Source organism: Loxodonta africana, chromosome X (assembly GCF_030014295.1).
Source record: "Loxodonta africana isolate mLoxAfr1 chromosome X, mLoxAfr1.hap2, whole genome shotgun sequence".
In the NCBI taxonomy this organism is placed as follows: domain Eukaryota; kingdom Metazoa; phylum Chordata; class Mammalia; order Proboscidea; family Elephantidae; genus Loxodonta; species Loxodonta africana.
Window position 1 is genome coordinate 77,078,959 of NC_087369.1, and position 14,177 is coordinate 77,093,135.

At 48.9% G+C, this 14,177-nt stretch overlaps 1 protein-coding gene across 3 annotated transcripts in view; it reads left to right on the top strand.

Annotated features, from left to right (window-relative positions):
* The first annotated feature begins 13,317 nt into the window (after positions 1-13,317).
* The window catches only part of STARD8 (StAR related lipid transfer domain containing 8), a 47,759-nt gene continuing 46,899 nt past the window's right edge, over positions 13,318-14,177 (top strand). The window contains exon 1 of one of the 3 annotated variants that reach the window (XM_023551454.2): positions 13,318-13,573. In XM_023551454.2, the coding sequence (XP_023407222.2) occupies positions 13,480-13,573 (94 nt within the window). In that variant the 5' untranslated portion in view covers positions 13,318-13,479. The remainder of the gene's footprint in view (positions 13,574-14,177) is intronic. The other 2 variants (XM_010592736.3, XM_023551455.2) reach the window with 2 other exon arrangements.

The following is a 14,177-nucleotide window of genomic DNA, read 5'->3' on the forward strand; positions in this document are numbered from 1 at the left end:
ACTGAGCAGCCTATTGAGGGCTGGGAACATCTGTCTGTGCTCTGTGGCTGTAAGAATAGCTCTCAGTAATTCAAGAATAGGAAGAAAGCAATGAGGCAGGGTGGAGGGGTAAGCTGTGAATCTTCCACTGATAACTACATCTTATAGATGCTTTCACATATGGTCCACAGGGAGGTAGGTGTCACTGTCTCCATTGAACAAGTAAGGAAACTGAGGCTCAGAGAAATGATGTGACATGTCTTCAGTAAGTGTTGAAATTGGTGTTCAATTCCATGGCTGCTTTGAGAGTTAGAGTTCTCAGGGGCCCATTCTCTCCAGTAAAATCTGTACACATATACACTGTTGCTGCCCATCAAACCACCCTTCTCAGGCTTTGCTGCAACGGCCTAGGAATTTTCCTTTTTATTTTACTAAGGCCCAAAGAAAGCCATGGTCATACACAGCAAGGTAGAGACAGGGGAGAGGTTAAGGCTCGCCCTTGACCTTTCTACCTTCAACTGAAAAGCTGCAGAACCCCACTGGAAGTAGTGCTCCCTCTGATATTGTATCTATATCTAGTCATTTCCTTGTTATAAAGTGCTCTCAGATCTATTATCTCAAGGCTTTCAGGGCAGGAAAAATGATTTCCTTTTTTTTTTTCCTTTACTGTGCTTTAGATGAAGGTTTACAGAGCAAATTAGTTTCTCATTAGACAATTAATACATATATTGTTTTGTGACATTGGTTGCCAACCCCATGACATGTCAACACTCTTCCCTTCTCGACCTTGGGTTTGATTTCCATTTTTTAGGTGAAGAAACTGAGACTCAGTGACTTGCCAAAGATCACACAGCTACTGAATGGCAGAGCCAGGACTTGAGATCAGAGTTGTGTCCAAACTCCCTTCTGCTTTTCCACAAAGTGCATTTGGCCAGCGAGGGAAGGACAGAGTGAATTCAGTGAAGCACAATGTTTGAGACCAAAAGTAGCAAACCCCAGCTCACTGGGGTCGCCTCCAAGCCCCTGGCTTTTTTCCACATGAACCTCTGAATTGCAGAGGCAGCCTGGGGCCTTTGAAGGGGGAAACAGGGAAGCCAATGAACTCAGTTCTCCAGAGCAGGCTCCAGAAATGGTGTCTTTCGTGATTTAATAGATGCGCTGTTACTGTGAGTGGCTTTGTGGCCAGGGTGCCAGATTTGGTCCTGTCACATGTATGGTGGCGATGGTGGGGTATTCTTTCTCTTCCTCTCTCACCACTTGTGGTTCCATTCCATGCATGTTTGTTGAGTAATCTTTATGTTCCTGCACCCCAGTTACATTGGGGAAAGAACACTCTGAATCTCTCAGCCGCCATTTCATTAGGAAATAAAGATGAGCACTCTTGCTAGAGAGAAGAGAGCCTGTAATACCTTTGGAGGGTGAACAAAGTGTAGTGTGTTCTGAGAATGCCTGTTGATTCAGCTGAGTGAGCTTGAGCAGGGCTTTTAATGCCATTCTTAGAAGTGTGGACTTGTCCCTGTAGGATATGAGCAGTCATTTCCAGAGCTAGATCTTTTCCTTGGAGGGTGGCAGAGGAGTCCTGTGTGAAATGCTAGTGTTCTATTCACTAACCCAACAGGTGCTAGGCTCAAGAGGCTGTCATCAGCCAGGAAGCTGTCAGTTGCTGTGATGGTTAAGATCGTGTGTCAACTTGGCTGGGCCACGATTCTCAGTGTTTATATGTGATCACCCCGATGATGGGATCTGCTGTGAGTAGCCGAGCCAATCAGTTGAAAGGGAATCTCCTTGGGCGTGTGGCCTGCTTCCGAATATAAGCAGATGTTCTGGCTTTTTTGCGTGCTGTGGATCTTGTGGCTGCCTCCTGTTCATCTGACTTCTGGCTCTTGGGACTTGAGCTAGCAGCTTATCTGCTGGTCTTGGGATTCATTGATCTTCACCCCCTGTGAGCAACAGTCGTGCTCTCTGACCTGCTGATCTTGGGTTCATTAGCCCCACAGTTACGTGAATCAGGAGAAGCCTTGCGGTCTTGCCTACCAATCTTGGGATTTGTTAATCTTCACAACCTGTGAACAAGAGCCCTGCTCTCCGATCGGCCTATCTTGGGTTCACCAGACCCTGTGGCCTGGTGAATTAGGAGAAGCCTCTATCCTGATTGAAGGACTTGGGACATTCTAGCCTCTACAATTGTTTGAGCCATTTCCTTAATATAAATCTCTCTATGTATATATTTACACACTTTACTGGTTTTGCATCTCTAGAGAACCCAGCCTAAGACAGTTGCCAAACATGAATGCCTTCATCATCAGCACTGGGCACAACACAGCTCTTGACTTAGCATTGACTTGGGGAAGGGTGCGGTGGGGGGAGAGACGTCACAACTGTGCCCTCAAGGAGCTGCCAATCTAATTGAAATTGCTACTGTTTCTGCCAAGAATCAAATCAATCATCCTGGCAGGAAGTAGTGGATGTGATGGATTAAAAGAGGCTCTGATGTGGCTTGATAGGCAGTATGTATAGTGGTTACTAGCCAAGGCCAACAGTCAGGCTGTCTGGATTTTAAGCCCAGTGGTCACTTCCAAATTGTGTGACCTTGAGGAAATCACTTAACTTCTTTGTATTAGTTTTCCCATATGAAAATGGGGGCAATGAAAATAGTGTATCCTCTTCATAGTGTTGTTGTGATGATTGAATCATATGTGGAAAATGCTTAGAATGCTGGCTGACATAATGAGTGCTTCATAAACATTAGCTATTCTCCTTGACTAAGGTCCTATCATGCACCAGGTGTCTGGTACCCCTAGAGTTCAAGGCAGTGGCTTGGAGGCATAAGAATCCACAGGATCAATATGACCCATCTTTCTGAAGTGTTGGCTTTCCTCAGAGGCTTAGAGGAGAAAAACATCAATTTTTATATGAAAACAAACACGATATATACTGGAGTTAATTCTGGAAAACTGGAGTTATACTGGAAAATTCAAGTGGATTTTTAAGATAAGAGCATGGACTTCAAAGACATTCCCTGCTCAGAACCGAAGCTTCGGGTTCCCCACCCTTAGTCCCCAAAGGTTTCTTCACATTCTTCCCCCTAGCCTCTAGGGATCCCACCCACCCAGTGCCTCTAGGGGTACTTGAGTACAAAGGTTCCAGCACACAGATACCTGTAAGCTCATTGAACTCTCCTGATGAATCATTCTCTAGGGTAAGGGTGATCATCACCATTATTTGGGTGGAAACTGAGGTTCAGGGTGCAAATTCTGCCAATGTCACTTACTAGCTGTGTGAACTTAGCAAGTTACATTACCTTTGTTGTCCCCTAGTTTCTCCATCTGTAAAATGAGGGTGATGATGATAATAATAATAGTATCCATTGGTTACCATGAGTCAGAATTGACTCGAGGACAACTGGTTACTTTTGAGGGTTGTGGTAAGAATTAAATGTGTTAATATCTGAAAAGCACTTAAAACAATGCCAGCCATACAGTTAGTGCTCAATACATATTAAAAAAAGAAACATACTAGCTTTTATTAAATCCATTCTCACATGTCCTCCCACAACAACACTATCAGGTAAGTATTATACTGTCCATTGTATGGAGGGGAAAATTGAAGTTCTGAGAGGTTAGGTAAGATGCTAAGATGTTCTCCCTCTCCCAATTTTGCTAACAAAGGGTATTCCTGCAGTGGGAAAGAGGTTGGAATAAATGACCTCTAAGGTCATTTCCAGCTCCAAGGTTCTGTGATTTAAGTTAAACTTTGGAGCCTTTTCATATCACTGTTCTGGCTATGGCTAAAGTAGCATAACTCAGGAAAGAGAGGAGGGACTGGCCAGGGAGGGAGATAACTTAGCAGGGTAGGAAATGGCTGCTGCCGCCTTTCCTTCTGCACTGTCGCTGCTGAGGAGCTGTGTCCCGTACTCCCGCCGCACCAGAGAGCAAAAGGGAAGCTCCTGTGTTCAGAGGAAGTTGATTGGGACCTCCTTTTCCTTAGAGGGGAACTTAGCCCTGCATCAGGGGCAGTGCAGGGTCTGCTGGAAATCAAGCTGGGCATAGACAGGGGCCATCCCAATGGCTGTTTTTCAGGCTGAGCTAGTCCAGAATGGGAATTGCTGATAGGCCAGAGGATGCTGGGAGAAGAGAAATGTACTCCCTACTGATTTATGATCATTTTCGGTAAAAAATGAATTCTGTGAGATAGGATGGCATAATTGAATGAGGAGTAAACTAGATCCAGAAGCTCTGTCTGGACCTGAAACAGACTTTGTGCTTGGGCAAGTTCCCTTCTCCCAACGAAGAATGCATTCATTCAGTAAATATTTCATGAGCACCTACTATGTGCCAATATTGCCCTGGGGGAAAGGAGTAGAGGTCACCACTGTGGTCTCCAATTCCCTTCTAGCTCTGACATTTAGTCTATGGAAAGTGAATACAAATCTCATGTAAATAAGCACACAATAGCTCTCAAACTCCTTTTCTGGAACGTATAAGAAGAATGCCTTTTAGAGGCACTGAGAGGAAAGAATAGTGCCTGTGCCTCATCCTATAACACCTCCTAACCTGTCCATCCCAAATGAGTGCTTAGCCCTAGACTCATAGCCTAGGGCATGGAGAAGGTAGAGTGGAAGGGCTGTGACCTTCCCCTGTGTATCCCTTTATTGTTTACAAAGCACATTCATTATTCCCATTGTCTTATAGGATTAGTGTCCTCATTTTACAGATGAAAAAACAGGCTAAAGGAGGGGAAACTGCCTAGGTTATGCCTCAGATAGTGTAGTCAGTGTTAGAACCTTGGCCCCCTTACTGGCCACCACCAGAAGTGGAATGGGAATGGTTAGGCCTGAGAGCTGGCAATTATCCACTATCCCTCCATTGTAAGCAAACTACACAGGACCCCACTGCCCCATCCCCAAACCAGGTAATGCAAATTTGCTTGCTGTGGGTGGGGAGTAAGGGTAAGAGAAAATGGGTTATATAACTTCGGATCCTGGGCCAAGGCATTTTTTGAGATAAATCCCAGTGCTGATCTCTTTGACAATAAAAGTTTATTTTTCTTAATGGAGACCCTACTCTATGCCAGGCATCATGCTCAGCCCTTTAGGTCCTCACAACAGTCCTGCAACATGAGAAGGTATTTAACCTCGGAATTTTTTTTTTAGATGGTAAGGAAAGGAGCTCTGGTGGCACAGTAGTTAAGTGCTTGACTGCTAACCAGAAGGTCAGAGGTTCAAACCCACCAGTCTCTCTGCAGGAGAAAGATGTGGCAGTCTGCTTCTGTAAAGATTCACAGCCCTGGAAACCCTATGGGGCAGCTCTACTCTATCCTATCGGGTCACTATGAGTTAGAATCGACTTAATGGCAACGGGTTTCTTTTGTATTTTGTTTTGGTCAGATGATAAGGAAGGTAAGAATCAGACAGGTTAACCAACTGGCCAAGTCATTTCCATTCCTGGGTCTGTTTCCCATCGGTAACATAAGGGAGTCTCTAAGGATTGCTCCCACTTAGAAGGTACAGGATATTCTCAGTACTAGAAACGTTTCAAGGTGTCCTTATGGATCCAGGCCGACCCTGTTGCTCTGATCAGACTAGACACTTAGGAAAATCAATGGGAAGGGAACCGGGAGAGGGAGGAAGCTGAGGAGTAGGTGAGTCAGTCCACCAAGAAGGCAGAAGCTATTGTTCCTTTCTCCATCTAGCTGTTGTACGAGATCTTCTGCCATGTCATGTGACTGGTGAAATTTGGTGGCGAGGATCCCCACTATCTTCCACTGGTGTATAAGAAGCAGGAAGAAAGGGGATCAGTGGTGAGATATCACTCAAATAGGGGTCCAGGGTGGAAAACGTGAGAGGGTGACGCCAGACTGGGAATGGAGGCAGAGTGGCAGAGCTAGATGTGACTTGAGGCCAGTCCAGTGTAGAATACAAAAGGGGGAGCTCTTGCCCAAGTGGGGGGAGCTCGTGGAACTTTCAAGTCACCAGCTGAGGGGGCGGGGCAACCACGCCCCCCCCACCTTGGCTCAGCGGATACTTCAATCCCTCACTTCCCGCTTCCCTCGCTAGCTATCCAGCTCAGCCTCGGGCAACCACCCCAGGCGCCAACACTCTGGCTCTAGCCGGCTTGGGAGCCGCCTGGGCGCGGCTGCGACGCCAACGTCTGGGCGCACGGACTTATGGCCAAGGCGCAGGGCTGGGGGCCGCCCTTAGGGCTCCCTAAGCCCGCGACGTGGAGACTGTGGGGTGTGAAGGGCACCCAGTGGGACCCACTGCGCTGGAAACCAGGTGAACAGAGCCAGGCCGACCTCACTGGGTTGGCCAGGGCTCGGCTGCACTTCGCTGAGCAGCTCCTGCTCCTTCCCTTCCTGAGCCGGCTTCGCAAAGCTCCGGGTCTCCCTCGCCTCCTCATCTTTGGTTCCAGTCGGGTTTTCATCTATTAGTCCTATGTCCGCTTGTCTAAAACCCAATATTGGGGCCCCAGTTCCCCTGGCCTGCCGGCCCCGGTTTTCAGACCTCCCATCCCCACTCGCCTGCTCTCTTCTAATTCTTAGCCAGCCCTTGCTCTGTCCTCAAAATGCCTCTGCCGCTTATCCCGGTGTTCTTTCTTTGCACCTACCTCCTCTCTCCCACTGCTTTCTTACCCCGCTCAAAAAAGAATAGCATTGGTTAATTACAGGACCCCCGCTGAAAGTCGAGTTGATTCTTACTCACAGCGACCGACCGTATAGGACAGAGGAGAATTGCCCCATAGGGTTTCCAAGGCTGTAATCTTTATGGAAGCTGACTGCCAGTATCTTTTTCTGGAGCCCCTGGTGGGTTGAACCACCGACCTTTTTGGGTGGTTACAGCTGAGCGCTTAACCACTGCGCCACCAGGGCTCCTTTAATAACACGTAATAGTTGCTTAATAAACGGTATATCCCTTACCCTCTTTCTTACCTTCCTGCACCTTCATTGTCTCTGCCTCTGGAGCTACACTTCCACCTTCTGTGTCTTCCTGGTCCTGTCCCCACTGTATGTCTGACCCTTGGCCTATATTTTTACCTCTTCATTCCATTACCTTTCTGGCCTTTCCGTCCCTCTTTTTGTCTCCAAACCTTTGGGTTCTTATCACTTACCCTGTAACTCCTTGCTCCCCCTAACCCTCTGAAGGACCCTTATCGTCTCACTCTGTCCTCAGTTGTACTATTTAGCTCAGCCATGCTGGCAGCCTCTTTTCAGACAGCTCACATTGCCCAAAAGCTCCATCCCAAGGTCTGCTTCCACTCCAAGGGATGTCCCAGGGTGCTTGGCACTTTGTCCTTTTAAAAATTGAAAAATATAAATTTCACTGGGCCTTCAAAAAACTTTTCCAGGCTCTGCGCTCGACTTTTTCCTAGTAATTCTCCCTCACCCCCACCCAAATGGCAGAGAGGAAATTGCAAATGAGGTTGAGTTTCTGCCATAGATTCATCATCATACTTGGATCTACCCTCTGATGGTACAGATGGGGAAACTGAGGCCCAGAGAGGGCCAAACTCTTGGCCAGGTCACACAGGTCCTCAGTGGCAGAAGTGGCGTAGAAGCCAGAGGTGCAGTGTCCTGGCCCCTGAAGAAGGAGCCTTGGTGGGGTAGGGCACCGGGAGTTGGTTTCCTGGGGTCTGTTGATCCAGAGACATCAGGGCTTGTCCATATTGGGAGCCTTGCTGCCCCTCCCTCCCGGCCCTCAGGACTTCACCGCTCAGCCAGTCATCATCATTCTCTCTTGCCTGGTTGCCTACCTGGCGTGACCATTCTCTGTCTGGATCTGCTCTTGCCTCCTCCACTGTCCCTGGCAGTCCAGGAAGTCAGGGACCCCTGACTGTGAAGCCTGCCTGCGCCACTTCCTTCCCCAGGTCCCTGACAGTGCCTGGCACATACAAGGTCTGTATGTCCATGTTGCCTGATGATGTTGTTGTTGGGTTCTGTTAAGTTGATTCCGACTTACAGTGACCCCATATGACATAGTAGAGCTGCCCCATAGGGTTTTCTTGGCTGTAATCTTTATGGAAGTAGATTGCCAAGACTTTATTCCATGGAGCTGCTGAGTGGGTTCGAATCTCCAACCTTTTGGCTAGCAGCTGAGTGCTTAACCATTTCACCACCAGGGCTCCTTTATGTTGTCTGATTGGTTGATCCATGTACGTGGGGAAGCCCTGGCCCTGGCTGAGGTCAGATCAGAAATCTTATTTGACCAGAGAGAGAGAGAGAGGCAATAAGTGTGTGTGTTGGGGCTTTGCAGGGAGGGTAGGCTACACTTCAAGAATTGAGGGGGGCAGGGATTCCAAGGTCAAGAGGAGCCCTGACTCCTTTGCTGAGTGGCCCTGTGACCCTCACCACACACGCCATGCTTTCTCTGGTGTCATCCTGGGGCCTTAGAGGGCTGCCCTTCGGGGACAGGAGATAGGATGGATGGTTTGCTGGGGGAGGCACTCGATCTGTCTGAATCGAGATTGCCAAATCCTGGAGACCCGTAATCACAGGTTTGGACTGGGCCAGGCTCTGGATAGGGTCTGTAACAGCTACCCCCTATCCCCACTCCTGCCCCAAGCAACCTTCCAAATTCATGGGCACAGGATTTGGTTGTAGCATGAGATCAAATGTGGCGGGCAGATGGTGGAGCCTATGGGGTGGGGAGGGGAAGAAAAGCTTCTTTCTCCTCTTCTACCTTCTCCTTGCTCTTCCAGGCTTTGTCCTGGGAGCTGCAGCCCCTGGAACAACACGTGGAAGAGTCCTAGATGGGGACACAGCTCTGTTCAGGGACCTGGGTGCTCATGGCTCCAGGGCAAGCTGGGGGCAGAAACCAGGTCTCCAGCCTTCTGAGCCAACTTGGCCTCAGCCCTCTCCCTTTCTCTGCCTTTTCCTTCAGCTTCTCTCCTTCCTTTTCCTCAATTTCCTCTGCCCTTTTTGGCTAAACCCAGTTCCCTCCCTCCCTCTGCAAAAGTCCCATGGATGTTGGGCTTCTGGGAGCCACAATCCCATAGTAACACACAGAAAAACTCATAGAAGCAGAGAATATTATGGAAAGAAGGAACCCTAGAAATCAGGGACTAGCTCCTGTCCAGATGAGGAAACTGAGCCTAGCCAGGAATTAGCAAGCTTGGGGGCTGAGGTTAAATCAGGCAGTGGGGAGGATTTCTCAGGCTTCAGCTGCTAGTGTATATGTATGTGGGGTGGGGTGGGGAAGGTGAGGGGGCTTGTGTTGAAGTGGGCTTGCCTTTCCTGGTCTTTCCTCACTGCACTGGGACCTTCCTCTAAATGGAGGTGGAGAGTGGGATAGACATCTGCTATGAGAGTCTAGGTCCAGCCCTGTGCATGGCCACTAGGTGCTGCTGCCCAGGACGACTCCACTTATTCATTTGGGAAGGGGCAGAGCAGACCTCCCCTCCCTGAGGGAGTTGGGTGGGAGTGGGAATGTTTATCTACCTGCAACAGAAATCTTCTGGCCCCTTTGCGAGGGCTGGTAAAGCCAGGTTCGTGCCCCATCCTGGGTGTAAAAGGGGCCCACAGAGACAACCAATGGGCCTGTTGTGTACATGCTGGGGCCAGCCTTCCATCAAGCTGACACCTGGCCTGGTCTTTGTTGGGGGGAGAGGACAGGCTCTTGGGTGTCTGGGAAAAAGCTGGAGGCTGGCACTAGGTGGGTGTGGGCTCTCCCCTTCCAGCTGCCATGTCTATGTGCTTAGAAGGCAGTCATGAGCTGCCCTGACACTTCCCCCCAGCTGTGGTATCCTCTGAACGGGCTCAGTAGGAGGGAAGGAGAGAATGAGCACTCCCCTGGTCCATAGCTTGCGGTGGGGGGGGGTGCCTAGGGAGGCCAAGTGGCTACTGAGATTGCCCTACCCTGTGCCCAGGGCTTTGAACTGGTTCATTGCAGTTCGAAGCCCTGCTGAGAATTTGCATTTCTAACAAGTTCCCTCATAGTGACCCTATCGGACAGAGTAGAACTGCCCCATAGAGTTTCCGAAGAGTGCCTGGTGGATTTGAACTGCTGAACCTTTTGGTTAGCATCTGTAGCACTTAACCCCTATGCCACCAGGGTTTCTATGAGTCAGAATCATCTCAACATCAAGGGTTTTTTTTTTTTTTAACAAGTTCCCAGGTGATGCTAATGCTGCTGGTTAGGGACCAATTCTGAGAACCATTAGTAGAGCCAAACCAAACCCATTGCCTTGGAGTCGATTCTGACTCATAGTAACCCCGCAGGACAGAGTAGAACTGCCCCATAAGATTTCCAAGGAGCAGCTGGTGGATTAGAACTGCTGACCTTTTGGTTAGCAGCCAAGCCCTTAACCTAGGGAGGGAGACCAAATAAAACAAAAACAAAAACCCAAAGAAATAGCTGAAACCAGATTGCCTGGGCCATTTCAAAATGTCACAGTGTGCATAACAAATACTAGAACTGTATCTTTCCTGGCCATTGTATTCACTCAGTCATTCAAGGAATGTTTATTGAGTGCCTACTCAAGTGAAGAGGACTTGAAGCACTTACAGATGAAGATCAAAGACCACAGCCTTCAGTATGGATTACACCTCAACATAAAGAAAGCAAAAATCCTCACAACTGGACCAATAAGCAACATCATGATAAAGGGTCATCATGATTGAGGTTGTCAAGGATTTCATTTTACTCAAATCCACAATCAACTCCCATGGAAGTAACAGTCCAGAAATCAAAAGACATGTTGCATTGGGCAAATCAGCTACAAAAGACCTCTTTAAAGTGTTGAAAAGCATAGATGTCACCTTGAGGACTAAGGTACTCTTGAACCAAGCCATGGTGTTTTCAATCGCCTCCTATCATGTGAAAGCTGGACAATGAATAAGGAAGACCGAAGAAGAATTGATGCCTTTGAATTGTGGTGTTGGCGAAGAATATTGAATATACCATGGACTGCCAAATTTGTCTTGGAAGAAGTACACCCAGAATGCTCCTTAGAAGCAAGGATGATGAGACTACGTCTCACATACTTTGGACCTGTTATCAGGAGAGATCAGTCCCTGGAAAAGGACATCATGCTTGGTAAAGTAGAGGGTCTTTGAAAAAGAGGAAGACCCTCAACAAGATGGATTGACATAATGGCTGCAACAATGGGCTCAAGCATAGCAACAATTGTGAGGATGGCACAGGACCGGGCAGTGTTTTGTTCTGTTGTACAAAGGGTCACTATGAGTTGGAACTGACTCCATGGTACCTGACAACAACAGTCTATGCCAGGCACTGGGGAGCTCTTTTTCTATTATTTATAGCATTTGCCATTTTTGTAGTTTTCCCTTAGATATTCATATTTTTCTGGTTTGATTGCCTTTTTTTTTTTTTAAACCACTGGGCGTCCCAGAACCCAAACTATCTGATTCAGTTAAATGTATCTACCAAAAGGTAAGACGAGTTTGCTCTTTATTTATATAATTGTAATTTTATCATGGCTATTCATTGAATATTTTCAACCTGTCATCCACCAACTGGCAAACATTACTGAGAACTTACTATATAGTAGACACTGTGCTTCATGCCAAGGAGCCCTGGTAGTACAGTGGTTAAACATTCGGCTGCTAACTGAAAGGTCCATGGTTCGAACCCACCAGCCACTCTGAGGGAGAAAGATGTGGCAGTCTGCTTCTGTAAAGATTACAGCCTTGGAAACCCTGTGGGGCAGCTCAACCCTGTCCTATAGGGGCACTATAAGTAAAAATCAACTAGATGGCAACCGGTTTTGGTTTGGTGTGCTTGGTGCCATAAGGCAGGTGGAATCAGCTCTACATAGTTCTTGCCCTTAGGGAAGTGTCAGGATCATTGTGGAACCCCCACTTTTATGTCCTTCTAGAATTGTCCAGAAGCAGAAAAAGTTTGGCTCCAGAAATACAGCAGCCTAGCCTCAGGAAGGAAGTCATGTCCCTTCCCACCCATTATGAAGGTTACTGACTCTGCGTAGAATTTTGTTTCGAGCTGTGAGTTCTGGTGTGGAGACCTGATCCACATCCAAGACCTACAGGGACATGAGTCACCTTTAACCAATTGCCAGAGGATGCTAGCTGCAGCCTTGCCATTGAGAGGAAAGGAGAGGTATGCACCGGCGTTAGCCTAGCTTCATTGTCGCACCTCTGATTCTCATCAGGGCCAGCAGGGAAGGGAGGTGGGAGAATTCCAATTTGGCCTAGTGGACCCAAGGCCAGACAGGAAGGAAACACTGGGGACTAGATTTAGCTCGGCCTGTGCCTCAGGCGTCCTTGAGAAATTTGCTGTCCTCAGAAGCATGGATTTTTGCTCTTATCGGTGTTTTGCTCTTATCTAGCAAACATGTTAGATGGGCATGGTGCCCGTCTTCTAGGAACCTCCACTTCATTTCTCCTATCTGTTAGGTGTGGAGAAAATAACTGATGTGTAGGTATTATCCTTGCCATGGATTTTCTGGGTAGCCTTGATCGAGTCACTTTTCACCAGTTTCTCTATTGTAAATATGAAGGACAGAGGTTGGATTGCATGGAGTCTAGGACCCGCCCCGCCCTGGCTAAATAGGAGTCTTCAATTCAATAATGAAATCAAGGTTGTGAACTTATGTTGGACCTTTGCAAAAAAAGGCAAGAGAGAAATCTTAAATCCTAACAATTTTTCTTCCTGAATCTAAATGGGCTTTCTGTTGGTACTTGCTGTCAGAACTTCCTGGGGAGCCTTCTCCTGCCAGGTTAATGCTAGTGTCCCAAGTTTTCCATACATTTGTCCCTGGACATAGAGTTTTGACATGGAGTAGAGGGGTGGGGGTACAGGGTAAGTCGCAGAATGTTGGGGACTGAGCAAGGTGGGGGTGGCAACATCCTGCTCAAATACTTAATTTTCTGGTTCTCTCTTTGTTGACCTTAATAATCAGAGAACTCATGGAAATTGTCTTTACTGGCCTCCGTACAAATTATCCTTAGCAAGTCACTGAGCACTCCCCTGTACTTGGCATACGTTTTTAAAGCCCCCATATGGTACCAGACACACTCAGCGCTCAATGAGCCCTGGTGGTGCAGTGGTTAAAAGCTCGGGCTGCTAACCAAAAGGTTGGCAGTTCTAATCCACCAACGACTCCTTGGAAACCTTTTGGGACAGTTCTACTCCGGTGGCTGTGAGTCAGACTTAACTGCAACGGGTTTGGTTTTGTGCCTTTGGTCAACTAGCTCCTTCCCCCTTGATTGCTGGCTCTTAGCTTGCGCCTCCTCCCTCTCAGCAGCGTGACCCGAGGGAGATACAGCTGCTTGAGGATTGGAGGAGCCAGAAAGCAGGGCCCCGCCCATCCCCGATTTGGGCGACTTTCTGGGGTGGAGGTGGGGGGCAGTGGGCCTGATTGCGCTCTCATTGGTCATGGATCGTGGAGGTGGGTGGGGCGTCCCTTCAGCCTTACTAGCAGCTGCTCCCACCCCACCTGCGCTGAGAGGTGACGATGGCTAAGCAGCAGCAGCAGCCGCAGCTGCTTGTCTAGCTGGCACCGTTACCCTCGCCCGACCTCAGTCTCCATGCGTGCCCCGGACACAGCAGTTCCGCGCTCATCTCCTGCCTGCTTGCCGCTGTGTCTGGTCCCGCACCCAGAGGGGTGGACGCGGCCTGCAGGTAGGAGTCGGGGCGACGGCAGGGGGAGATCCGCCTGGACCGACGGAGGCGCTTAGGCTCCCTCGCCCCGCCTAGCCTTTCTGGCCCGCTCAGGCCGGGCCACTCTCCTTGCGGTTCCGCCGGGCGGTGTGAATAAGAGACTGGGAGGAAGCGAGCCGAGCCACGTCCGCCCCGGGTTTGGGCGAACCCTGAGCGCGCCGGCTGCGTTTCTCCTCCGGATGCCCCACGAGTAGGGTGGTGGAAGGCGACTGTGCACCCATTACCCCCATCTCCTACTGGTCGCTCTGGGGCTTCAGAGCAGGGCTGGAGCTGGGCGGGGGTGGCTGGGCATCGGGCTTTGGAGAAGGGTTACGGGGCTTTCCCCGCCCTCTCCTCCTTCCTTTGCTTTCGACGGCATTTCCAGGAAGCCCCCAGTCGGGCTGTGTGGGCTTTCTTGTAGTCCACTCCTTTCCCTTCTGAGAAATGCCTGGGACTTTCCTGGTATGAAGGTAGCTGCGGGGGCCAGTGAAAATCTTTGGATAAGTCGTATCCTTCTGGGGCTCAGTTTCCCCCTGAAGTCCAAAATGGGTTTGGATTAGAGAACCTCTAAGGAAGGCTTTTAAGT